General features: G+C 27.6%; 4 protein-coding genes and 1 long non-coding RNA gene across 7 annotated transcripts in view; 3 read left to right on the plus strand and 2 right to left on the minus strand.

Moving 5' to 3' along the window:
• LOC112744879 (heat shock cognate 70 kDa protein 2-like) overlaps positions 1 to 27,135 on the minus strand; it is a 200,987-nt gene that overhangs the window by 83,494 nt on the left and 90,358 nt on the right. The gene's annotated exons all lie outside the window — the stretch shown is intronic.
• On the plus strand, positions 6,599 to 8,175 carry LOC112744884 (uncharacterized acetyltransferase At3g50280-like). The gene has a single exon (XM_072236254.1). It carries the CDS (start codon positions 6,620 to 6,622, stop codon positions 7,973 to 7,975), a length of 1,356 nt encoding a protein of 451 aa, XP_072092355.1. The 5' UTR covers positions 6,599 to 6,619; the 3' UTR covers positions 7,976 to 8,175.
• On the plus strand, positions 15,227 to 16,337 carry LOC112743452 (chloroplastic group IIA intron splicing facilitator CRS1, chloroplastic-like). The gene is made up of 3 exons (XM_072234630.1): positions 15,227 to 15,710; positions 16,034 to 16,164; positions 16,269 to 16,337. The coding sequence occupies exons 1-3, from the start codon at positions 15,227 to 15,229 to the stop codon at positions 16,335 to 16,337; spliced, it is 684 nt and encodes a 227-aa protein (XP_072090731.1).
• On the minus strand, positions 20,634 to 21,749 carry LOC112744887 (mitochondrial inner membrane protease ATP23-like). Its single transcript, XM_072236255.1, has one exon. It carries the CDS (start codon positions 21,552 to 21,554, stop codon positions 20,985 to 20,987), a length of 570 nt encoding a protein of 189 aa, XP_072092356.1. The 5' UTR covers positions 21,555 to 21,749; the 3' UTR covers positions 20,634 to 20,984.
• On the plus strand, positions 24,997 to 25,720 carry LOC112744894 (uncharacterized). Its single transcript, XR_011880827.1, has 2 exons — positions 24,997 to 25,179; positions 25,433 to 25,720. It is a non-coding gene; the product is annotated as an uncharacterized lncRNA (long non-coding RNA).

Here is a 27,135-nt window from a genome sequence, read left to right on the forward strand (position 1 = left end):
TGTGAAAAGTTTAACTATTTTGATAGTTAATTATTTTCTAAAAAAGATAATTGAATAACACAAAAAAAATTTATTAAGAATAATTTATTTAGATGTGATTAAAAAAATTGAATAAATTATATACGATAAAAAATTAATATTATTAAAAGATAAAATTAAAATTCATTTCAAAATTAAAAATAAAATTTATTTAAAAATAAAAATAAAAATTATGCTTTTTTTTCCTTTTTCTAAAATTTATCTACGAATAATTCTATAAGTATTTTATGATGATAAAAATATTAAACTCATACTGAAATTTATTCTAATAAAATTTATTTTTATTCTGTTAAACGTTAAATAAATTATTGAAAGAAATTTTATTCTCTCCATTAGAAAAAAATGGTAAATTTCCATAATTTTATTATGTAATGACAATAATTTGGCCTTGTTATTTTTAAAGTCATGATTGCATTTCATGGTTTTTCACTTTTATCTATAATTTTTTGAATAATAATAATAATAATAATAAAGAAATGTGTCACAATAAAAAAGGAAGCACGTCATCAAATAATTTATCATCCAAACTATATACGAATCAAATTGATAATAAGAGAATTAATACAAAAAAAATCGAAAACATGACTAGGGACTTACAAAACTTTTCTTAAGTTCATAGAAAAAACGTTTACATTTGTGTGACATATAAAACAATTATCATATTATTATTATTATTACATTATATATATATATATGGACAAAAAAAGTCTAACTGATTTAAAGTAAATTTTTCTTCTAATATTTGATTAAATTGTCCTTGTATTTAGTATTTTTTTTTTGAACTTCCTCTTAGTTAGTATAATCATTATAATTTTTTAATTATTATTGTTAAGAGTGTTTGTAGATCGGATATGACTAAAATTTCGATCCGATCCGCACTAAACTCATTAGATCAAATTCGATATTCACACTTTTTATGTTTAGATCGAATATAAAATATAAAATATATATGTAAACTAAAAAATATTAAAAATTTTATTTTTATAAAAAAGTCAATAATTCTCTTGTTTACTTTTTTTAACATATTTACTTCTATCCGATTAGAGTGTGGATCAAATTCGATCCAATCCGATCATCTTACAGATCGGATCATATCCACAAATTACATATTAGATATAGATAAATACTGTGGATTTATGGATATGATCAGATCTATGAACACCCCTAATTACTGCTATAATAGGTTCATTGCTGCAAAAGTATGCTTCTTTTTTATTATAAACCATTATTATTAGATCTTAATTACCATTTAAACAATTTAATTGTCAACAAAAAGATCATATTTATTGGTCTTGAAATTATGTTTGTGTTTTAATCTAATTTCAAAGGAAAAGTATATGGAATCAACTCCAAATCAACCAAAAATAGAACAACTTAATTAATTATAAATATAGTAATTAGTTTTATTTATTTATGATTTAAAATATTGGTTATTAAATGTTTCACCACATTCAAATTAGGAGGAGATGTATCATTGCAACGTGAATCACGGAAACTGATTCAATTAGCTTCCGTCTCTTCACCCTCCTTCTCTCTCCAAATGCCTAAAACATGATAAATCAGAAAACAGATTTAGAACCATCCAATTTACAAAAGAAAAGAAACATCCTAATGCCTAGTATAAGCACCATTTACGTAGAGGTTTTGGATTCACCCAAAAGTATTTGGCTGGTTTTTTACTAGAACCATCTTGGTTCCCTAGCATTATTGAATTTCAAAAGTTTCGATTTATTCAATTTAATCTCCCAACTTAGTAATTATGACTCACATTGGTTCCTGATCTTATTTTTGTCACAGTCTCACTGAATCGTTAATGGCATACTGAAATGAACTAACGACTGCTACGTTCTATGTTCTAGCGACTATTTGATGTAACAAGTGAAATTTTTTTACCTTAATTTTTTTCCAACAAAATACTTAAAACCCTAATCTGAGTTATGGATATCTAAGTAAGAAAATCAAATATAGTAAATTGAAACTTTAAAAATCATATTGAAGCTCGAATATAACCTTAAAACAGAACTTTAATTTATGTACTGATTAATTTAAATGAGAATAAAATAAATCAAAATTTAACTTAGTTTGCTCCAATCAATTATTTTTATGTCTTTAAAAAAAAGAAACTGTATATAAGAATAAATTAATTAATTTGTCCATCTTAATAAATAGTTATTTGACTAAAATGAAAGAAACTATTTTTTAAGAATTTTTTAAAAATGAATTAATATTATATATATTTTGTTATACTACATCTAGTTATAAAAATTTTATTTATTTCTAATGCTTATATTTAAAATAAAAACAAATTTAAATTAGTAAATTTTAATCTATAATATAATAATAATATAGTAATTCTTTTCTATATCGCACAAATATAAATTAATTAATTACTTCTTATTTGTAAAAAATTTTAAGAGACTTGAGTTTGTTATATATATTTTTTTTATATAAATAATTTTAGAAAAAAATTTAATAGTTAATCTATTACTTTTTTTTATTTTAGTCTATTTTAAATATTTTTTATTGTTTTTAAAAAGAAAATATTTTAAAAAATTTAATAATATATGGTGAAAACCGAATAGATTATACAGAAATCAATTAAAACACAATATGAAAATATTTTTCGCAAAAGATGAAATAGACATCTTTATTGTCAATGAGTTATAGCTCAAATGGCATAATCTCTCCATACTCATACTCATCTAAGAAGTCGCGAGTTCGAATCTCCTTATCTTTGGTAAAAAAAAAAAAGAAATTTTCATCTTTTGTTAAAGATATTTTCATGTTGCGTTTTAATTAGTTTCTGTATAATTTATTCGGTGTTCCTCGCTCGTCACATATTATTAAATTCCTCACAAGATTTTCTTTGCAAAAATAATAAAAAATATTTAATTTAGACAAACACTAAAAAGATAATAGATTAACTATTAGATTTTTTTTCTAAAATTATATAAAAGAATATGTCTTACTCATCAATATATATATATATATATATATATATATATATATATATATATAATTTTTTTTAAATAAAATTTATCATACAAGTTATATCGATAACAAGCTCAAGTCTCTTAAAATTTCTACAAATAAAAAAATAATTAATTTATTTTCGTGTAATATATAAAATAATTACTATATTATTTTTATATTATAGATTAAAATTCACTAATTTAAATTTATTTCTATTTTTAATATAAGTATTAGAAATAAATAAAATTTTTATAATTAGATGTAGTGTAACAAAATATATATATAATATTAATTAATTTTTAAAAAATTATGAAAAAATAGTTTCTTTCTAATAAAATGTTATTAAAAAATTAACATTATAAAAGCTAATTTCAACCAATATGATATAATAGGTTATTAAATATATTTAATACAAAATACATTGAATATAAATTTTTATTGAATTTAAATTTTAATAATTTTTAATTAATATTCGAATATTTTTATTTTAAAGAATTAGAATATTTTAACATACTACTACATTTTACACATTTAGTAACATTAATTTCAAGATATAAGGCTTTTCTATTATAATAGGCTGTTCAAAAAGATTTCATGTTCTTTCATCAAATATTCTACTTTTTTCTGGATACTTAGAGTTTAAATATCCACAAATTTGATTTTGTTTACTGGCTTCATATAATTAAAAAACATACTAATTTTCTCGAAGCATTTTACTCATATTTCTCATCAAAGGATACTATTCGATAATGTCTATCTAGCATATCTCCGGCTAATTCAAGTAAGCATTTAAATATCTGCCCTACATTTATTCTTAACGGAACTCTTAATGGGTTGAAAATCATATCAACGGGTCTTTTATTTTACAAATAAGGCATATCCTGTCTACTCTTTTGAGATGCAAAGAAAAAGAAAAAGATATCTAAATAAGAGTAAAGTGAAAACTGATATTAGGAAGTGAAAATACCAGGTAAAATAAGTAATTCCTGGTTGAGTTTTTTGGCTTCATGTACCACTTCTTCATGTCGACGTCTTTGTTGTTCAAAAACACTTCGACACCGTTCCTTCCAAATACACCAAGTAAGGATATCAGCACGAATCTAATTGTATTGAACTAGAAATCTGTTAACTTGGTCAAATTACAACTTCCTTCCACCAATTAAAGAAAGACTGGCAGCTGTGATTCAGAATAAAAAAAGGAGATCGAACTGTGTTTCCAAATTTTCTGTACATGTCCACATCTAAATAGGCAATGAAGAACGTCTTTTGGTTTTGAATGGTAGATTGAGCAAAATGAAGGAGTAATCTTTATTCATAAACTGCATTATTAGTAGTCTACCATAAAGGGATTTTCAACCAAAAATGAGGATCTTGTGGGGGATGACAATTTTCCATCGAGAATTCTAGATGTGACACTGTTACATGATTGAAGGGAAGAAATATGTGGGAGCATGATGGAATAGGTAGGTCATTCTATAGTTAGATGAAACATCATATTCTTTTGATTTGTTTAAAATCCTCTATAATTTGTCCTCATCTGATCCTAGGGTAATTGAGAGAACCCTTTGAGCGATCTCATGTGAAAAATTTTTATCTATTAATGCATGGTTTCATTGCTTATTTTTTTGTCAGCATGTCTTGCACCCAAAGGATTCAGTTAGAAACCCATTGGTAATTTAAGCATCTTTATAATTATATTTATTATCATTATTTTTTTTAATTTTTTGTATATAAAAAAGAGTTTAATTTTAATAAATTGATAATATAAAATATTTTATATAATCATGTAATTATATTTATTCTTAAGTCATCAATCAAAATAATTATTATTTTTAATAATATAATATTATGTAATTAGATATATGTATAAAATTATTTTATATTAATAATACATCAAAATTAAATTAATAAAAAATAAATTATTTTTATAATTGATTCTCTATTATATTTAATTTATTATTAAACAAAATATAATATTAATTTTTATATATCTATTATTTGTGCCTTAATCTTATTTCATTCTCATACCGAAACGCATCCTATATGTTCACCCGCTAACCCCACATCCGCTTCGCGCAAAAATAAAAATTAAATTAAATTAAATTAAAATATGGTTTAATTTCCATTTTTCTTTTAAAAAATAAGGTGTTTGCTACGGTATGATAATAAATTCATACGTACCGATACGTTTGAAATATGGACAAATAATAACAAGTTATGTGAAATTTATTTTCTACATCAACATTTAACTTTTGTTTTTTTTAAATATATATTATATCACCACTTTTACTAATACACTCATTTAATTAAATAAAAATAAAAAAAGTTATTTAATTTTATAAAAAGTCTTAAATATCTTTTTTTTATTTAATTAGACAAAAATATCCTTTTAAATTGACGAAATGTTAGAATTTAATTAATCCTAATTTTATAATTTCAAATAATTTAAACAACAAAACAAAAACATATTAAAAAAATAAAAAATTAAAATTTCTTCATCTTCTCTAATTTTTCTAATGATTCGTGCCCCCCTTTAAGCAAAATATATCAAAGAAACAAAAAATCGATCTTTCTTCATCTTCTCCAATTACCCTTCTGAAGCAAAGTAGTAAAAGTTCGAAACCAAAATCCTAATTTCTTTGCTGCCGCCCATTGTCGAAGAACACTTGCTGGGCAAACAACAAGTGTACCAGCAGCTGGCCGTTTCCTAGGTTCTGCAATAGGTTTTACATCATCAGACTCTTCTTTATTTTCAAGCTTTTTCACATCAACAGTAACACGATCATCTTCATCATCCAAATTCAAAGCTTCAGTTTTATGATTGGATGCATCGTCTGTTTTAGATTTTGAGAGCAGTAACCTCTGCATTAGGATGAGGGCAATCATTGAAACTGTCTTGCCAAGGTCCTGTTAGAACAAGGGTTTGGTGTTCAATTAAAAGCAATAAGATGTAAAACATCGAGGGCCATTGACTAGATACATAAAAGATGACCAAAATACCCCCAAGGCAATGCAAACTTCTGGCTAGGGTTTTGATTTGGGATTTTCACTGCTTTGCTTCAGGGGTAATTGGAGAAGATGAAGAACGATTGATTTTTTATTTCTTTGATATGTTTTGATTAGAAAGGGGCACGAATGATTAGAGAAATTGGAGAAGATGAAGAAATTTTGATTTTTTATTTTTTTAATATGTTTTTGTTTTATTGTTTAAATTATTTAAAACTATAAAATTATGATTAATTGAATTCTAAAATTTCGTTAATTTAAAAGGATATTTTTGTCTAATCAAATAAAAGAAGAATGTTTAAGACTTTTTATAAAATTAAATAAAAAATATTTTTTATTTTTATTTAATTAAAGGGATGTATTAGTAAAAGTGGTGATAAAATATATATTTAAAAAAACAAAAATTAAATGTTGACGTGAAAAATAAATTCCATGTAAATTGTTATTATTTGTCTATATTTTAAACGTATCGATACGTATGAATTTATCGTCGTATAGTACCAAAAACAGAAAAGGAATATAATTTCTCATATATATATATCCCACTAAGTCTACTATGACAAAACATCATAAACATATTTAGATTTTGTGACACATAGATATGGCGAGTGTGAAAGTCATTTCAACAAGTACAATCCATGCAGCAAACAAAGCTTCAACGGTGGAGGAGGAGATTCAGTTAACTCCATGGGATCTCCAACTCCTCCTAATTGATCCCATTCAAAAGGGCCTCCTCTACCGTAACGACCCGGTCACTCCACCGATCATAATCCAACACCTCAAACATTCCCTTTCATCCACCCTTTCTTTCTTCCCACCGCTTGCGGGCCGCCTTTCCGTTACGGAACACGACGACAACACTTCCTCCGTTTTCGTTATTTGCAACAACTCCGGAGCGCTGTTTGTCCATGCAGTTGCGGATGACTACTCCGTTAACGATATCGTTAGTTCCGTTTACACTCCACGCTTTGTGCACTCTTTGTTCCCGCTCAACAGGGTTAGAAACCACGAAGGAACAACCAAGCCGTTGTTGGCGGTTCAAGTCACGGAGCTCAACGACGGTTACTTCATCGGGTGCACCATGAACCACATTGTTGGAGACGGAACTTCCTTTTGGCATTTCATGAACTCTTGGGCTGAGATCTCACGTGGTTCGGAAAAATTGTCCAAGCCTCCCGTGCTTGAACGCTGGTTCCTTGACAGCGGCGGCCATGGCTGCTCCGCTTCTGCCATACGGATTCCTTTGACGAAGGAGAAGATGATTCAAAGTGGTTTCTACGGTTTCGTCTCAGAAATGCAACGCGAGAGAGTTTTCCATTTCAGTAAAGACAAGATCGCTGAACTCAAGACAAAAGCCAACGCAGAAATTGAAGGCGAAAGCAAAAACAAAATATCTTCGTTGCAAGCGCTTTTGACTCACCTGTGGAGATCCGTGGTTCGGAACCGGGGTCTTGAGCCCGAAGAAGAGGTGAATTACAGGTTGCTGATAGGTGGTAGGGGGAGAATGAAGAGTCCGGCATTGGCGGAAAACTATTTTGGGAATGCGGTGCAGGATGGAACAGTGAGCATGAAGGTTAAAGAGCTTCTAGAAGGAGGGCTTGGAAAGGGTGCGTTGGAGATGAGAAAGATAGTTGAGTTGCACACCGAGGAGAAGATGAAGAGTTATTATAGGGGTTGGGTAAAGAACCCTAGGTTTCTGACCGAGGGAGGCATGGCTAGCAATGCTTTAGTGACAAGCAGTTCGCCAAGGTTTGATGTTTATGGGAATGATTTCGGGTGGGGGAAACCGGTGGCGGTGAGAAGCGGAGCCGGGAACAAGAGCCATGGTAAGATAACGGTTTTTGCTGGGGCGGAAGATGGTGTTGACATTGAGGTTTGTCTTTCCTATGAGATATTGGAAGCTATGGGGAATGACCATGAATTCATGGATGCCGTGTCGCTCCCGTTAATTATCTAACGGTTCTCAACTATTAACTTCACCTGAATTCTTTTTAGTTTTTACCGTTAATTAAAGTCATTGTGTTATGTTTAAGTGTTTAACTCGTCATTGATGAATAAAGTGCAAGATCGATCTAAGTTAGCTAAGTGGATCGAACATCATATTACATCCAATCATGAATAAAACGAGTGATCAATAATAATCTCTGTTCTGCCGTACGTATATTATTAGTCGCATTAAATTGAGTTCACCGCTATACGCCTTATAAGTGTTTTAGAATTCGAATTTTTTTTGGACATGTAATAACTTATTAATTAGTAATAAATTTTTAAATGAAATTAAATTTTAATTTGTAATAAATTAATTTTTAATTTATAGAGATATAATGAAAAATTAAAATAATATAATAAATAGTGGTATTTATTTATAAATAAATTAAAAAATTAATATTTTTTGTCTTTTTTATTAATATTTAATCATTTTTTTCAATTAAAAGAATTTAAAAATTAATAATTTTAATTTATATTGATATACATTTTTAATAAATAATTTAATATTCTTAATTCAATATCCCAAAAAAAGATATAACAAAAGATATATCTTGTTATAGGGAAATATATATATACTCACACTCGAATCATGATTTGGTATATCACTATCATTTTTATTAATTGTGTTTTGCAGAAGTTAGATCTTTTACTTTTATATAACAAAAAAAAAATTGTGTGGTTCATTAGTATACTTATGTCGATGTTGATTTTTTTTTGTGACTTCATGTCGATGTTGATTATTTTTTTTATTCTTTGTTTTGTCGATTTTTAACAAATTGGTGGTTCGATTCTAATGATCTGAGAGCAAAATCTACTCCTCTTTTATAAGTACCAGTTTTTCTATAAGTGCATCAAAAGTCCTCGAATTAGATGGACATTAAAAAGGGAATTGAGTTCGAAAAGTGTAAAGGAATGAAAAGCGTAAAATAAAGATTTCAAAAGGAAAACTTGACTGAAAATTGAAATGATTTGCATTGAATTTTAAATAAAGCAATTAAAATGCCTTCGATTGGATCAAAGGGCTTTTGACATAAAAATTAAAGGTACTGAAATGTAAATTAGGCAAGCAAGTAAATGAGACTTTGAATGTAAATCTAACAATGAAATTAAAATATGCTTTGAAGAAAAATTGAACAAGAAAAGTAAAGTTTGCAGGAATTGTAAAATTGAAAAAGTAAAGGCAATTGAAGGAACCCTACAGAAATCGAACTCGAATGCAGACTCAGAAATCCGCTGGGGATGTGAATGTGCTTGAGTGTATTTCTGGAGAAAAGTTCCAACATCGATTTCCTAAAACCTACTAATATTTATAACTCACTTCCATAACCAACTATTAATTGCATGATGCTGCCTTATGCGATATTTTTTGGATAACCGTTCTCACTCCTTTGCCCATGAGCGTTACCAACACATTCCTAACTCAGAGAAAGCCTTCGAAATCCCCACTCATATAACCGTTTGATTTTTCGTTCGAGAAATCGCTCAATTCTCTATTTCGAATAACTGTTCAATTTATCAAAGTGTCAAAATCGAATCCGAGTCAAATATTTCCCACTTAAAACTTGCACGTGCATCTCTCGGCCTCTGCTTTCCTTCCGACACTTTATCAACATCTCGAATCAGCTTTAATCTTTCGAAAACAAATATTTTGATTAACACTCTTAAATATATTTTTGATATAAAATCGTCAAAGTTTCCTAATTCAAAATATAAAAATAGATTTTGGGGATAATATTTCTATCCATTTATAAAATAAATTCGACATAATTAGTTAAAATTTATAATCAAATTGGTTGGATATTATTAGAGAATATTACAGATTTAATGTTAACATGACAAATAAGATTGATTTGTATAATAACTAATTAGACTAATTATTTTTATAATTTTAAAGATAAAAATTACTTATATGTGTTCTTTTAAAATAAACTATTTTGACTATAAATTCGGTAATTAAATTAAATTACATCACTGTCTTTTGAAAAATGATAAAACAAAAATATCAACTAAAAAATAAAAGGCCAAAATATTAATTATAAGAACAATTGCATAATGATAACCTAGCTACTATATATATCTTTTTTAATATTAATGGATACTCACACTTGAATACCTAGTAAATGGTGCTTCTAATAGTGACCTTCAGTATATTGTGATCTTTGGAGTTTAAGATTGTTCATAATTTATTAATAATAACAAAACATGAGAAAGATTTTTTTTTATGTTGTTTGCTAAAGAATTTTAAAATTTGATATTTAATTAATAAAAAATTTTAAATAGTTAATATTTAATTTAAAATATAGAAATAAATAAATTTTAAATATTATAAAAAAAAATTCAACATCAAATAATAGACACTAAAAAATTGATTTTTTTTTTATTTGGTCTTGCACTCGTGAAAAAGTTCACACATTCTTAAGTTTCCTTTTTCTTATTTTAGTAACAAAGGTCATTTTTAATTAATTTATTTATTTATTGCTCAAACTCAATCTAAATTGACTCCTTTTTCTTATTTTAGTAACAAAGGTCATTTTTAATTAATTTATTTATTTATTGCTCAAACTCAATCTAAATTGACTAACAAGTTTACTGTGCACAGTGCACACCCACCCGTTATTCTAAATCGTGCGAAAAATTCCGTTAGAATCCAAGACTAAGTCTACAAAAAAAAAATTTTAAATAATATAAAGCATTATAAAATATATTTCTTTAAATGAATTGTTAACCATTTAACATGTGTTTATATTCTGATTGTATTAGAATCAACTGTGACAACTACAATAAGATTGTCACTTTCATGGGACACCCTAATCATACAAAAAAAAGACACGTTACTTAAATGAAATTGAGTTTCAGACCATAGAATCTCCCATTGTATAATGGCCAACTACAAAAAGTTTCAATCATTGACAGAATTGAAAAGCTAACAATATTGCTAAGATTAAAATAGTAAAATATATTATGCGTGCAAAATGCGGGAGGATAAGATTTTTAATTTTTTTTCCCTTTTTTTTTTTTGTCTTTTGGGAGGATAAGATTGAAATCTATGTGATAGGAATCTTAGTTCTATAACTCAAATTTAGCGAATATGGTTTGTGTGATGTTTTTATATTTCTGAAAATTTTATATTAAAAATTATTTTAATATACAAGTTTTAGCGTAATATAAAAAAAAAGTATGTGAATCAGATAGTTTAGATAATTTAATAAAAAATATAGACATGGAGCTAGAGAAATACTTAATTTAATAACAAACTTTTTTTTTTAGTTGAATCAAGTCAAATATTTATTTTTTAGTAGATAAACAAAAAAATATATATAAAATATAGAAGAGACAAAAGTATATCCTAAAAATTTAGAAAATAGTTTAATATGCTTCAAAAATTATTTTTATTGGATAATTTTTTTTTGTTTATTATTTGAGTTTTATTAACATTAAAAAAAGTGTCTAGACAATAATTATGACTAAATTTTTAAAGTGATCCTTCATATTGAGTGTGGCACTAATTTTATTCATAAGTTTTTAATTGTACCATTTTAATCTTCGAAATTGAATTCTGGGTTCGAGTAATAAAAAATTTATTTTTTTATTATTAAATTTTACTTACCAAAATATTCTTTAATAAATTATTTTTTATTGATTAAATTGTATTTTTACCAAAATAATTTTTAAAAAAATTTAATAATTAAATTATTTTCTTCTAAAATACCATTGAATAATTTTTTAATTATTAAATTATGATTTTACTAAAATTTTCGTTAACAATTATTTTTATTTTTTACTATTAATTTTTTGATGTCGATATATATTATTTTAACATTAAATAAAAAATCTTACCATGGTTAATATGTATAGCAATTAATTTATATTGATATCAAAAAATAATCTTACCAAATTTTTTTATATTTAATGTTAAAATAATATATATTGATATCGAAAAATTAATAGTAAAATATAACTATAATTGTTAATGAAAATTTTGGTAAAATTATAATTTAATAATTAAAAAATTACTAAAGAGTATTTTAGAAAAAAATAATTTAATTATTAAATTTTTTAAAAATATTTTGATAAAAATACAATTTAATTACTAAAAAATAATTTATTAAAGAGTATTTTGGTAAGTAAAATTTAATGACAAAAAATAAATTTTTTGGTAAAGAAATTTTTATAAAAAATAATTTATTTTTTCTTGAAAAATAGATAAAGTTAATATTAGTTAACACAAAAAATTTAAAATGGATTAAAGAATAGGTTTTTTTAAAAGTTATAAAAGAAGAAAATGTATATTTTACAAATAAAAGGGAGGAGAGTGTCATTTTAGCATCTCTCAAGAGAGAAAAGTAGAATTTTCTTTCATATATATTATATTATTATATATGACCATTATTTATTTGTTTTTAATTACACTCAGTAGGGTTGTGAATATACATGTGTTTTGTCGATTTTTAGCAAATCGATAGTGGTTCGATTCTAATAGTTTGGGAGCGAAACTAACTCCTCTATTGCAGTTACCAATTTTCTATAAGTATATCAAAGGCCCTCGAATTAGACGAGCATTAAGATAGGAAATAAGTTCAAAAAAGTGCAAAAGACTAAAAGAAGTGAAAAATAAAGGATTCGAAAAGTAAAGTGACTGAAATCGAAATGGTTTGCATTGAATTTTAAAGAAAGCGATTAAAATGCCTTCAATTGGATCAAAGGGCTTTTTGACATAAAACTTAAAGATACTGAAACGTAAATTGAGCAAATAAATAAATAAAACTTTGAATGTAAATCTGACAATGAAATTATAATATACTTTGAAGATAAATCGGATAGGAAAAGTAAAGTTTATAGAAATTGTAAATGGAAAATTAAAGACATGGAAGGAACCCTACAGAAATCGAACTCGAATGCGAGCAAACTTAGAAATTCTTTGGGATGTGAGTGTGCTTGAGTGTATTTCTGAAGAAAAGTTCCAACCTATATTTCCTAAAACTTACTAATATTTATAACCCACTTCCATAACTGACCATTAATTACATGATGTTGCCTTGTATGCGAATTCCAAGATAACTGTTCTGCTCTTTTGCTCATGAGCGTTACCAATAAGTTCCTAACTCTGAGTCTATTCATGAGCGTTACCAATAAGTCCCTCACATTCTTTTTTCATCGTTCTTTCCAAATGAATTAATGCCTTAAGGAAAGTGAAGTCAGTCTCAGGAATGTGAAAGAAACCAATATGTTCTTAATTTCTTATATATAGTTTGATAAACTCATATACGTTTACTTTCTTAATTATTATTTATTATTTATTTATTACCTCATAGATATCATACTCATATGCCAAGCATATAGTAGTACTGAATCTTGACTCTTCATTGTCAAATTTAACTTTTCCATTCTTATTCTTGATCAAAGGTATTTATCTTCAGAGGAGAAATGAGACTTTAGCTATTCTAATTTGACAACTATCCCCAATAGCATTGGTACCAGGCAGGTAAACAATACTAGGGAAAGAAATTTTCTTAAATACAAACATTCATTTGAAAGCCAGTAACCAACATTGGTGACAATGTGTCTCTATACATATTCTAATTTTTTTATGCTCCAAAAACAAATGCTGTGATTGTCAAAGTATTATTCTCATTCTCATCCTTTACAAAGTAGTATAAAAAAAATGAAATTTCTTCAAAATTTAACCATGAGTTTGATTTTTTATTTTCAAAGAAAAAATAACGTCCTAGAGAAATTTAATCTTATTTAGGGATGCTTTTTCACTTTTGCTTTTCTTTGGGGTCCTTAAGAATTTATAAAGTTGGTTAATGTCACTTAGGGAAGGAAACATCGGAAATAATTTGCTAGTTGTTACGCTGCCATATACTTTATCATTTTTATCACTCGTTTCATTTTTGTTTAGAAAAAAAAATATTCCTCAAGGGTACAAATAAAATCTGTTTATAATTAATCAAGTTTCACTAAGAAAAATATTGGTAGCCTTCATATTTTTTTATGCCGCTCTTTATCATCATCAAGCAAACTCCTGGCCTTAACAATTGCATCACTGATCTTTGTTAGAGCGAAGTATGCTTATGCAATTTCACGCATCTTTGTAATACAAGTGAAATTTTCTGCTCAAATTTCACTGTTTTGTTCTTGCTTTCAAGGGAATGGAAACATGTTCATTATGAGAACATAATTATTGAAACTATAGAAAAAGGTATGGCACTTGAAACTTAAAATTGAACAAGTTCAAAAAATTTAAATTTAAATTGAAATAAACTGGGATTTTCTTAATACTCTTAAGAGTTATAGTATTAGGTGAACATTGTGATTAACCTTTTGACCTTTTAAATTTGGGTGAAGGTTAAGAAACTTGGTGTTACACAAGACGTTGTGGATGAAATCAAAAGGACTTAGAGGAACAATGAGCTTGCCATGCTTAAATTTGACATCCCCTTATGCAAGAATATGGATAGAGCCCGAGAAATTGTTGAGGTTATGCCCTTGTCCCTAACTGTGGTCTTTACTTGTATATGGAGTATAATTTTTAAATCTTATAGTAGAATATCCAGTCTTCCATGTTGAATTGATTGCAATGATCATATTGCTGGATGTTAGAAACATTGTGTTAACATGTTTTTCTTTGACTGACTGATAATGATTGAAAAGATGGGTAATTTTGAAGTTTTTTTCTTTTCTTGGTTAGGCAATTGTTTAGTTTAGTAGAATTTCCAATTTTGAGAGTTGAAGAGTTGAACCAAGGATTTACCTAGTATACTTATAGATGTTCAAGAACGGAAATTGATGTGAGCAAGTTTGACTAACAAGTAATTATTGACTTCTGATATTTCAAGGAAATGTGCTATAGCATTGCTATATGAAAGCAGGAAATATTTCTTATATGTGTAGTAATTGTATGAATCTTCTAGTATTAATGAGTCTTGTTTGACTTTTGGATAATTGTCTCCATGGAAAAATCTAGAGGGCCAGCACTTCTATTGAAATTTGGCCAGCACTTAACCATCAAAAGAAAATTGAATAATCCTACATCATTAGATGCATCTCACACCATTAAAAATATTGATGATGGCTAATTGATGGCTACACATTACAAATTCTGCTGGCCCCCTAGCACTCCTCTTATTTCCATTATGTATTGTGTATGGTTCATGTTGTCATTGTTGTGCATCCATGTTATCTGATGGCTACATTAGTGTTCGCTCTGTGTGGATAGATGAAGACTGGTGGTTTGGTTGTCTGGAGTAGGAAGGATACTCATGTTGTCTACCGAGGATGCAATTATGAGTTGACTTCTAGAAGTTCTCCAAAGGTTTATCCTAGCTATATTCATGGACAAACTAAAAGTCCTGATGAAACGAACATGGTGGAGTCAGTTAAATCCAACAATACTAGTGACATGCCAAGCCAGAATGGTAACAATAATGCTTCCACATCAACTTGCATTCAAGAAGTGCATTGCAGTGGATCATTGAATGAAAGGGAGACTGATAGATTATTGGATGGCTTAGAATCTCGGTTCGTTGATTGGTGGTATCCCAAGCCACTTCCAATAGATGCTGATCTACTTCCAGAAGTGGTTCCTGGATTTAAGCCTCCATTTAGGCTGTGTCCACCTTATTCAAGTGCAAAAATTACTGATTATGAGTTAACATTCTTCAGGAAGCTTACTAAATCTTTGCCAGTCCATTTTGTCCTTGGTATGTTCAACAGTGTGAGGAGCTATGTTCTATCATATGACTTAGGTTCTTAATCAAGCCACCTCATTGATGTCAATTTTGATAGACCACCTAAATACATTAGTTGTTGATGCTATTATTTTAACTAGTCATACATAGAAAAGCAGTCTCTGTAATATGAAGTAATTGCTTGAAGATTGATGAATCGAATCAATACATGTATATGAAAATCATAATAAGTTGGCTGTCAACCAATATTAGCTCTTAGAAAGAAAATAAAGCTATATTCAGAAATACTTTCATGGTTATCCCTTTCTGCATAAAGTTTAATATGAACTATGAAGGAAGGAACAGAAGACTTCAAGGCTTAGCTGCTGCTATCCTAAAGTTATGGGAGAAGAGTCTTATTGCAAAAATTGCTATCAAGTTTGGAGTTCCAAATACTGACAATGAATCGATGGCCAATGAACTAAAGGCAAGTTTGATAGACAATCTATTATTCAATATATGCAAGTTTCAAGACATCATAGACTAAATAGGTATATGTTGAGCTTGTGTAATTGATCCTATGCATATAAGGCTATCTGTGCTGCATTGAGTTTGGTCTTATTTATTGATTATACTGACTTGCTTTTGGAGAAAAACTGATCACTTTGGTTGTTCTCTCTTGTAAACTTGCTCAATATAATGGTAAGGGATGTAATAATTCAATTTAGCTAAAATCATCCCTTGCACCAACTTAAAAAAAACACAATAATTTCATGATTAGCTTCTATATATGCCTAGTATATTGATTGTTTTGTATCAGAAACAAATGTGTATAACTTTGATATCTGCAATGCAGCTTCTAACCGGGGGAGTTCTGTTGCTGCATAACAAGTATTACATAATTCTCTACTGGGGAAATGATTTCCTTCCTAGCAATGTTGCATCTTTGGTAGAAAAGTTGCCAACTTCTTGAAGAAGTTGCACGGATGAGAGCAAATGAAGCTGTTTCTTCTAGTGATTATGCACAACAAGAAACAAGTACAAGTGGAAGTTTAACAGAATTTGAGGAAATCCAAACGAAGCTTGAGGATGTAAAAAATGGCAATGCAGATTTAAATATTCAACTGGAAGCAGAAATATATAGATTGGAGAGGCAATTGAAAGAGCAACAGCGCAAAGCTTTGATTGTGAGACTCGTTTTGTTAACTTTCTTTCCTTTTGCATTTATCTACTGGAACTTCTATAATAAACTTATTGATTCTGCAGATTAGCAAGAAAATAGAGAGATCGACAGAGGAACTAGCAAAGTTAGATGCTGCATGGACTCCTGCAGAGAAGGATGCAGACGTAGAAATCATGACTGATGACTGATGAGGGTATAAAAGTTTTATTAATTATTATACCCCTTTCTAGACGTAGAAATCATGACTGATGACTGATGAGGGTATAAAAGTTTTATTAATTATTATACCCCCTTTCTAAATGCTTTTGATCTATATTTCAGCATCACTTTGCTTGGATAATTGAAAATGTGTAACTTTTGCTGCTTTATTTTTCCCTCTGTTGAAAGAGTAGTGATATAATTATTAATTACTATTTGTCATCGATTGAGAGAGTATCTCTCTTTGAACGAGAATTACGCTCTATTTGATAACGATAAAATAATTTTTATATTGACTCAATCTCACACATCGATTTATCACATCCCTGAATTGAAGTCCCTATGTTCTTTTTGTTTTCTTAGTTTAGAAAATAACAAGTTTGGAATGTAAATTTTATTTTCTCAAACAACAATATAACACTAAAACGAGACTAGGTAGCTGGTTGTCTTGGAAACTTGCTATTTACCGTTTTTCTTAGGTTAGTTTAAAATAAAGTGAAAACTTAGGTGTAGTCGACTTCAGGTGAAGTTGATAGACGAGAGTCATTAGATGATCTGGCTGATTTGATTAAATTTTCATCTAACGACTCTCAACTATCAACTTTACGTGAAGTCGACACCGAAGTTTCCATCTTAAAGTAATTAGACTTTCACATGTGTTGTTGACTTGAAATGGGAGGGAAGCCGACACGCCAATTTCCTTTGATTATAGGTACTTCTACTTACCATCACATTAGCTGATTACCATATAAGAATCTTTTAGAAAAAAGTTTTAATTTCAAATTATTGTTTTTAGTTATTTAATTTAATAAAAAATCAATACTACAAATGATCTTTTACAAATTTGCAAATAAAACCATATTTAACAATTACTAGTTGCGTTTTCCTATTTTAGTAGCATTAGGCCATTAGCTTTATTGATTTTCCATGGTTTTTAACTTTTCTTTTTTTTTTTCGGTGAGCATGGTTTTTAACTTTTGTTTCTGTTGTCATGTGTCTAACTTGATATTGTGTTATTTTGTTCTCAAATTTCATGTTAGTATTCTGTGATTTCTGTCCATCTTCAAAATTTTATATAGAAAACAATAAAAAAAGATGGTCTCGTTACCGAGATAATAAAAATAAAAAGTACTTGAATATTTTAAAAGTTCAAAATAAAATCCAAAATTTATATAGATTGATATTGGCTAATTGTTAGTATTTTTCAGATTTATCCAAAAGAAGAGAGAAAACAAGAATTGTCGTTTATTTTTATGTCTATATTTCTTCCAAAATACTAATAATTAATTTTGGCAAGTAATTGTCGTTTATTTTTAGAGTGAATACCCCATCCGGCCCCCGACAATTATCTCGAAAGGACAATGAGGCCCCCAAGAAAAAAAACACCCAATCCGGTCCCTGATAATTTTTTTTGGGACTGATTAGCCCCTATGCCAAAAAAAATAACATTAATTTTTTTTTTGCACAGGGGCCTCGTTGTCCTTTCGAGGTAATTGTCAGGGGCCGGATTAGGTTTTTTTTTTTGTCAGGAGCCGGATTGGGATTTTTTTTTGTCAGAGGCCTCGTTGTCTTTCGAGGTAATTGTCAGGGACTGATTTGGGTTTTTCTCTTATTTTTATGTCTATATTACTTCCAGAATACTAAAAATATCTTATGACAATATATTCTCAACGTTCTCAATAATTGGCACGCTTATGAATGGTTAACCTAGCTAAGTAATTTTCCATAAGGAAAAGTCTAGGGCAGTAACTTTTGTGTTTTTTGGCCAGCACTTAACCATTAAAACAAAAATGAGTGATCTCCCACCATTAGATATAATCTCACACCATTAAAAACACTATTAATGGCCAATTAATGGTTACAAAACACCAAAATTGCTGGCCCCTAACATTCCTCTTTGCATAATGCATATGGTGTATAAAAAGTTTAAAACAAGAAATGTATTAATCCTATCAAATGAGGCAAAATAAAATAGGGAAGGGAAGTACCTCGATTCTCATTAATGTGGCCAATTTTGTGGGTTGGGACTCGTGATTTGGTCTTTTCTCCTTTACATGAGCTTCACTATTAGTTTTATTTTTTATTTTTAACTTGGGCCTATTCTATTATTTGCCCAACAAAAAAAGAACATTGTCCGTTTATTTTTATTCTTAATATGTACGTATGGTCCACCAATACCACAAAAAGAGAAAGAAAAAAAAAGAAGAAAAATATACTTATGGTCCATTCCTTTTTATTCTTAATATATACTTAAAAAATAGCCAACTTGAGAAATTAATAAACCCTAATTTTTTATTATAAAATATTTCTGTTATATCTGTTAACAATTATATTTGGATATTAATTATAAACATACAAAATATAACAATACTTCATTTTGTTTCATAATATCTATCAGACTATCATATTTATATTTTAAAAATATTTATCTCATTTATAATATTTAAATAATATTAAAATCTTAAATTGAACAATTTTTACCAAAAAGAGTAAAATATTAATTTTATTTTTTTTTTCAAATTTTTGTATAAGTATTAAATACTATTCACATAATTTTCATCATTGTCAAGTTTTTATTAATCTTTGATCGGTTTAGGTCGAAATATAATAATATAGGAAGAGTTTCAAGTGTACTGGGAAAGAATATCGGTATTCTAGTTGTTTTAACCGTTTATCTGAATTATAAAAAATATATATAATATATATTAATTGAAATCAATGGTTAAAACAAGTAGAACACCGATATTTCTGGTACACTTGAAATTTTTCCAATAATATATGATGAACTGAATAAAAAAAACATAATATAATAACATATTCTATTCTATTATGGTAAACCAATTGAGCTCACTTCTATTCTATTGCACTCTTGTGAGTTGTGACTGAAATTCTGAGAAAACTTGTTAACACTGAATCTTCCCTTCACTTCATCCTCAGCTATCTCTCCACTCATCAGCACATTCATACTCTTGCATTTCAGAAACAGCAGCACCATCCCAATTCTATTCCAAGGGAATGTGCTATAGTATTGCTATATATAAGCAGGGAGTTCCTATTATATTTGTAGTAATTGTATGAATCTTCTAGTATTAATGATTCTCCTTTGAAAATTCTTCAACACTGCGAGGAGCTATCTCTATTTTATGACTTGGATTCTTAATCAAGCCACCTCATTGATATCAATTTAGATAAAACAAACTAAATACACTAGTTCTTGATGCTATTTGATTAACTACTCATACATGGAAAAGCAGTATCATAAGAAGTAATTGATTGAAGATTGATGAATCAAATCAATACATGTATATGAAAATCATAATAAGTTGACTGTTAAGCAATATTAACTTACAGAAAGAAAATAAGGCTATATTCAGAACTACTTTCATGGTTTTCCCTTTATGCATAAAGTCAATTAAATCATTTTGTGTGTTTAATATGAACTATCAAGGAAGGAACAGAAGACTTCAAGGCTTAGCTGCTGCCATCCCAAAGTTGTAAGAATGAAAGCAAATGAAGCCATTTCTTTTAGTGATTACGCACAACAAGAAACAAGAACAAGTAGAAGTTTAACAGAATTTGAGGAAATTCAAACGATGCTTAAGGATGTAAAGAAAGTTATTAGACTAATTGGATAGTACTCCCAAGAGTACTCCACAGACAAACTAACTCAAATAAAAAAAAAGGTTATTTCTAACGGATTTGGATTCTCTAAAATTTGAATTTCACTTTAGAGAGAGTAAAGTATGATATATCGTAAGTAGAGAAATCATTTAAGAGCGAGAGATCGTACTTTATCCTCGAAAGTAAAAATTCAAAATTTAGAGGATCCAAATTCATTTCTAACCGTTTGTCCATTATGATTGTAGGGAGTTGCCACCAAAAATTGTTTAGCATTGACGGTTGAAACTTGCAATCCATGCAATTTCTCAAGGAGCTCTGTCAAATGGCTTTGTATCATTGTAACAAATATCCCATATAGCTTCCATAGAATCTTGGGCAGCTGAACCAGCACAATTAGGGTTTGAAGAGAGAGATTTCAAAACTCTTCTTTTGATACATTCCGGTTCATGCCCTCTTAATTTCATATGACCACGAAGTAGTTCCCGCTTGAAATGGCAATCACCAGATAGATGACCAGCTCGAATCTCACTACAAGCTTGGTGAGCACAATCACTCCAATCTATATTGACAGCACGACAGTCATCAAATGCATTAATTAGTTCATGAATTACCACCTGGTCGACCTCATCTTGAATTCGCATATAGTTGCTACATACAAGTACCCCTGAACCAGGTACAAAACCACCAACGCCATGCGCCCCTTTGCACTCAGAAGCCTTGAAAAAATTGTCACTCACAGGACACCCAGCTTTTGCCAGGCGTTGCCTCAAGAATTTCACCATTGGAAGTCGGAAACTCTTTTGAATCATAGCTTGGACTTCCTCCACCGTTTTCACATCCTCTAAACCATGAGCTGAAGAAGCCTTCTGTGCCATTCGTTCTCTTTAGCTATGGCGGCCGCAAAGATCACAGCGGCGGCGACAACCACGAGCAAGGAGGAATCAGCGACAGCGGAGACAGATCAAGCTTGAAGGGCGTCCGCCGCCAGCGGAGAAGCAGCCGGCGTGAAGATTGGACGGAAGGGGATGTAGAGAGAGGGGGGGGGTTTCGAGGAACTGACTCAATGAACGGGTAATGTCCATAACAAGCCCAAATAAAAAGATCAACAGGCCCAAACAAGCCCAGGAAACTTTTTTTTTCCAACTATTCCCTAACCCGGCCGCCAAACAAAAAAAATCAACAACTCTACATCATTCCACATGCTCAATAGAATGGAGTACTAGATCATGCATAACATGGAAGCATGGAACTAATGTTGCACGTGATCACAATTACATATATTGAGTAATTGAGATGAGAAGAAACTTATCTTTAATTTTCCCTCAATTGACAATAAATCATGCATATATATATATATATATATATATATATATATATATATATTAACATGGTATAAGAACACATAATTAGCATAACACATGCTATGCAACTATTGCTACTATTATTAATCTATGGGTTCTGTTAACTTGTATTCTACAGGCATAAATTAAATATACTACAAAAAATAATTTATAAAAATTATTATAAAAATTAATTTTTTTCATATTTTTATTACATTAAATACATAAAAATATTTTAAAAATTTTATAATTATCTTTTTAAAATATATCCATAAAATACAAGTTAGTTAAGAATTTGTTTGGACGTCATTTAAAAAAAATTAAGAATTTTTTTACAAAAAAATAAAAATAATTTTATTTTTGGATATCTCATGTAAAAAAAAAATTATTTATCAATTATATTTGGGTAAAATAAGATAAAAGTATTTTTTGTTTATTTATTATGTGAAAAATTTATTTTTTAAGAAAAAATTTTTTTAATTTAAATTGTAACTTTTAAAAGAAAAATTATTTTTTATTTTTCTAGTGTTCTATAGGAGTACAATAGAAATTAATCTTTCATACTTGTCTTATATAAATTTTGGATTATCTCTACTAAGTGATGGAGCTTTCAAATTGAGGTGGAAAAAAAAAAATTAAAGTGTTGCCAAGTCCAGATCAAGTGAAGGTACTTAGAGAAAATATATGAAGGGGTGTTCATCATGGAAAAGCAAATTGATGGAATATCAATTATTGAGGTAATATAACCATATAAAATGATCACACCTCTTACAATTAAAACGTTATGCAATTGTTGCTATATATGTTTAATTTTTATCCCCTCCTCTTATTATTATCCTTCTCACGGCATTATTTATTTATTTATATACCTCAGCTCATAGAGAAATTAAATTCAATGAATATGTCCAACTATAAAATAGTGTCATTGCAAATGTATGCATAATTGCATATACATATAACAGATGTATGTGAAATAATGTGTGGATTCACATTTTGCATTCACCATTGGTTAATTCAGCGTAAACTTAGTTTAAATAGAGTTTATAATCATCTTTCGGTGATTAAAAAACAGAAGATAATAGTTTTATGACATTTATCTTAATATAACTATTGTTATACAAAAATATTACTTGTACATTATTAAAATTAATTATTATATATTTAAATATAAATATATATTATTTAATTTATTGTTAATGTATATTTTATATTTTAATATATTTTTATATTAATCTTAATTATATAATTTTATATATTAATAATTACAAAGTATGAAAATATACACTAATTAAAATAATGATAAGGTTAATGATTCTAATTAGGGGTCTTCGCGGTGCGATTTGGATTGATTTTGAGTTAAAAACTCATCCGATTCGAACACTAATTTTACTTGCAGTGCGGTTTGGATTGGATTGGATTTACGGTTTTATAAATTAAAAAAATTAAATATATATAACAAGTCTCAACATCAAATTTTAAATAATCAACAATGACATAACAAGTCTCAACAATATCTTAAAAAGCCAACAATAACATAACAATATAAATAAAAATATATCTTAGTTAAAATAAATAAATAAATAATATTTTGAACATAAAATATTTATTAAATAATAATAATAATACATGAATAAAATAAAAATGTATAAAAAATTGAACATGTTATAAGTATAATTGTAAATATAATAATAAAATAATAATATTATAGTACATTGTGCAGTTTGGATTAGATTGGATCGGTTATGAAAATTAGATCCGAAATCCAATCCGATCCAGCGGTTTTCAAAAAATAGAATCCAATCAAATTCGAATTAGTGCGTTTTAATCGGTTTTCGGTTTAGATTGGATTAGCTGAACGGTTTAATTTGGATCGGTTTGGATTTAAACACCCCTAATTCTAATTATAAAAATGTAGATCGTCTGAAATTTAAACTAAAACATAAAAGTTAGATTTCTATTTTTATTCGTTTTGATTTTTTTTTTTTAAGAAAAAGTTTAGAAGGCTAGTGCTTTTATTAAAATTTGGTCAGTATTTAACCAGCAAAAAAAAGTAAATAATCTCATATAATTAGATGTAATTTCACATTATTAAAATATTAATGATAACTAATTGATGCCAATGAGTAATAGCTCAAATGGCATAGTCTCCTCATATTCAATTAAAAGGTTGCGAGTTCGAGTCTCATATCTTTGGTAAAAAAAAAATAATGACTAATTAATTGCTACAAATCACAAAACCTATTGACCCCTATCATTCCTCTTCTTTTAATATTTTATTTGAATATAAATAAAGATATTTTCTTATTGATATTTATATTTTAAAATTAATTAGAATAAATAATTTTACTTAAAAGTAAGAAATATCAGTAAACTATATAAGTAGTAAATCGAATCAACTAGATTCAATTTACTACTACTCTAACTAAATCGAATTTAATTAATTCAATTTACATAAAATTAGTATAAATAGAATCAATTAACTTCGATTTACATAAAATATGTGTAAAAATAGAACATACATATAACATTTTTCGTTTTAGGATATTAGTATAATATTAAAATGTATTTAAATTATATACTAATAATTAATTTTAATAGTTAATTTTAATATATATTTAATATATTATTATTATTAAAAAAATATTATTTGTATACTAAAATCAGCTACTAAAATTAACTACTAATATATTTGTGTATAAATACATGTGTGATTTAATTTATTTGTAATGTGTATTTATATTTCAATAACCCTATATATTTTATACTAATAGCTAACTTTAATAGCTGATTTTGGTATACACTTAACATAACCCTATTATTAAATGGTCATTAATACCAAGAAATCAGGCTTCAATTTATTATCTTACAATAAATGTTGTAGTCAATAATCTGTGTTCACACTATCTCTTAATTTGTACTATACTACTATAGTACTACTTTCTTGCTCTATATATATGTGTAAAATAATATACATCTCAAGTTCACTTGATAATTTTCTCATCTAATATTAGTTCTTTATCAAAAAGAAAAATGGCTTCTAAGAATGCAACACTCATTGTAGGACTTTTATTATTATTAGTTATGGTTGTTCTCATTATTCCTTCAAAGGTTGCTGCTGCTAGAGATTTTCCTGAGATAATTTCCTCTAACGCTAAAGCAGGTGATTAGTTTGAGATTTACTTTCAATATAAAATAGTTGTTCTCACACATATATTTATTTGTGTTGAATTATAAAAATCACATTCACTATAATTGGCTATGATATTATTATATAAATATTGAAGAAAATGTATGTAAAGTCATGCACTAATATTTCTTATGAAAATTATTATGTTTCTTATTTGCTAAATTAGTACCTTCATAATTTTTAAGAGAATTAAAAAGTTTATATTGTGTGTTTAATTAATTTGCAGAAAAAATATCAAAATCAAATAATGATAATGAAGTGGAAGGTTCTGATGGAGGAGCAGGAGTTGACCAGCATCCAAAACATTGTGACCCCAAAAAAGTTTGTTGCCGGGACCCACCTAGGTGCTAGTAGCATATAGCTACTAAACAATAATAAAAATTTATGAAAATTATTACTATATATATGCTTCGTATGTAAACTTTATAAAATAAAATATTAAAATAAGAGGACAAGAATAAAGAAGTACATTGATCGAAATAAAAGAAGATTAAGTCCGTCCTTTTTATTTTAATTATCATATGTTCCTCTCTCTCTATATATATCTATCTCCATTTATTAGCCTAGAAAATAAGAACAGAAAAATAAAAGAAAATAAGCCAAAAAAATAAAATAAAGTTGGTAATAAGTAACTCGCATGAGTTAGTAACTTTGGTATGAATTTGACAATAAGAAAAAAAAATCAACCGAGTAAATTAAAGCTTATATATTAATAATTGGATAAAGATTTCGTTAGTTTTTAGTATTGAATTTGACAATTAAAAAAAAAAATCAACCGAGTAAATTAAAGCTTATATATTAACAATTGGATAAAGATTTCGTTAGTTATTAGTATCTACAGACGAAGTATGGATATTTTGTTAAATTGTTGTATTTATGTATTTGATATATTTTAGATACGATATTCGTTGATACTCGTTCGATATATATTTTATTTAGTGTGTCTAACTGTATTTTAATAAAAAAATATAAATTTTTTTAAATACACTTAAACACACTTAAATATTATCACAATTCACGTATTAATATATCTATCCTTATTTTTAACATGTATTTTTTAAATAAATTTAAAAATAATATATATTATTATTTATTAAAATAAAAAATATTTTAAATATTTTATATAATTAAAAAAATATTAAAATATTATTATAATTTATCTAAAAATTATTTTATATTATATTTTATATATATATATATATATATATATCGTATTTTTATATCTTATAAGATTTTAAAATTTGTGTGTTCGGATATTTCGTATCGTAGGTAGTTGAATATTACTTACGAACTTACCATACTATTTTTTTTAAATAAATAAAAAAATTAAATATTTTTTAAAAATACTTTAAATTTCTAATCAATTTTTATTATCTAATTACCTGTATATCAGGATAAATGCTTAATAATAAAGTTTAAGTCTAGTAATACTTTTTTATTTTTTGAGAAAAGGATAAATAAGTTTTTAATTTTTTTTTCGGACATTTTTATTTTTGACCATTAAAAAATATTTTTAAGTCCCTGACGTCTTTAATAGTTGGACGGATCAGTCTCTTTATCCAAATGCTTCCGTCAGGCCCAACGAAAAAGTCTGACGTGGCTCCCGTAATGCTTGTCACACATACGTGTGGGTCATGCGTACGCGTCGCCTGACAGACTTCCCTCTCACGCGTACGCGTGACACATGCCTACGCGTCGCCATGATTTCAGCAAATTCTCATTTCTTCATAAATTCTTCACTTTGTCTGCTTTTTTTTTTTCATTTCTTTCAAACCATTCTTGCTTTTAAAACTTTAAATCACTCAAACAAACATATCAAGGCATCAAATGGGAGAAAAGTAAATTAAATTTAGTCCTAGCTAATCCCATTATAACCCTTAAAAAGACCTCTTGATATGTGTATCAATGCATTGAATATATGTTGATTGG

This window comes from Arachis hypogaea, chromosome 4 (genome assembly GCF_003086295.3).
Source record: "Arachis hypogaea cultivar Tifrunner chromosome 4, arahy.Tifrunner.gnm2.J5K5, whole genome shotgun sequence".
In the NCBI taxonomy this organism is placed as follows: domain Eukaryota; kingdom Viridiplantae; phylum Streptophyta; class Magnoliopsida; order Fabales; family Fabaceae; genus Arachis; species Arachis hypogaea.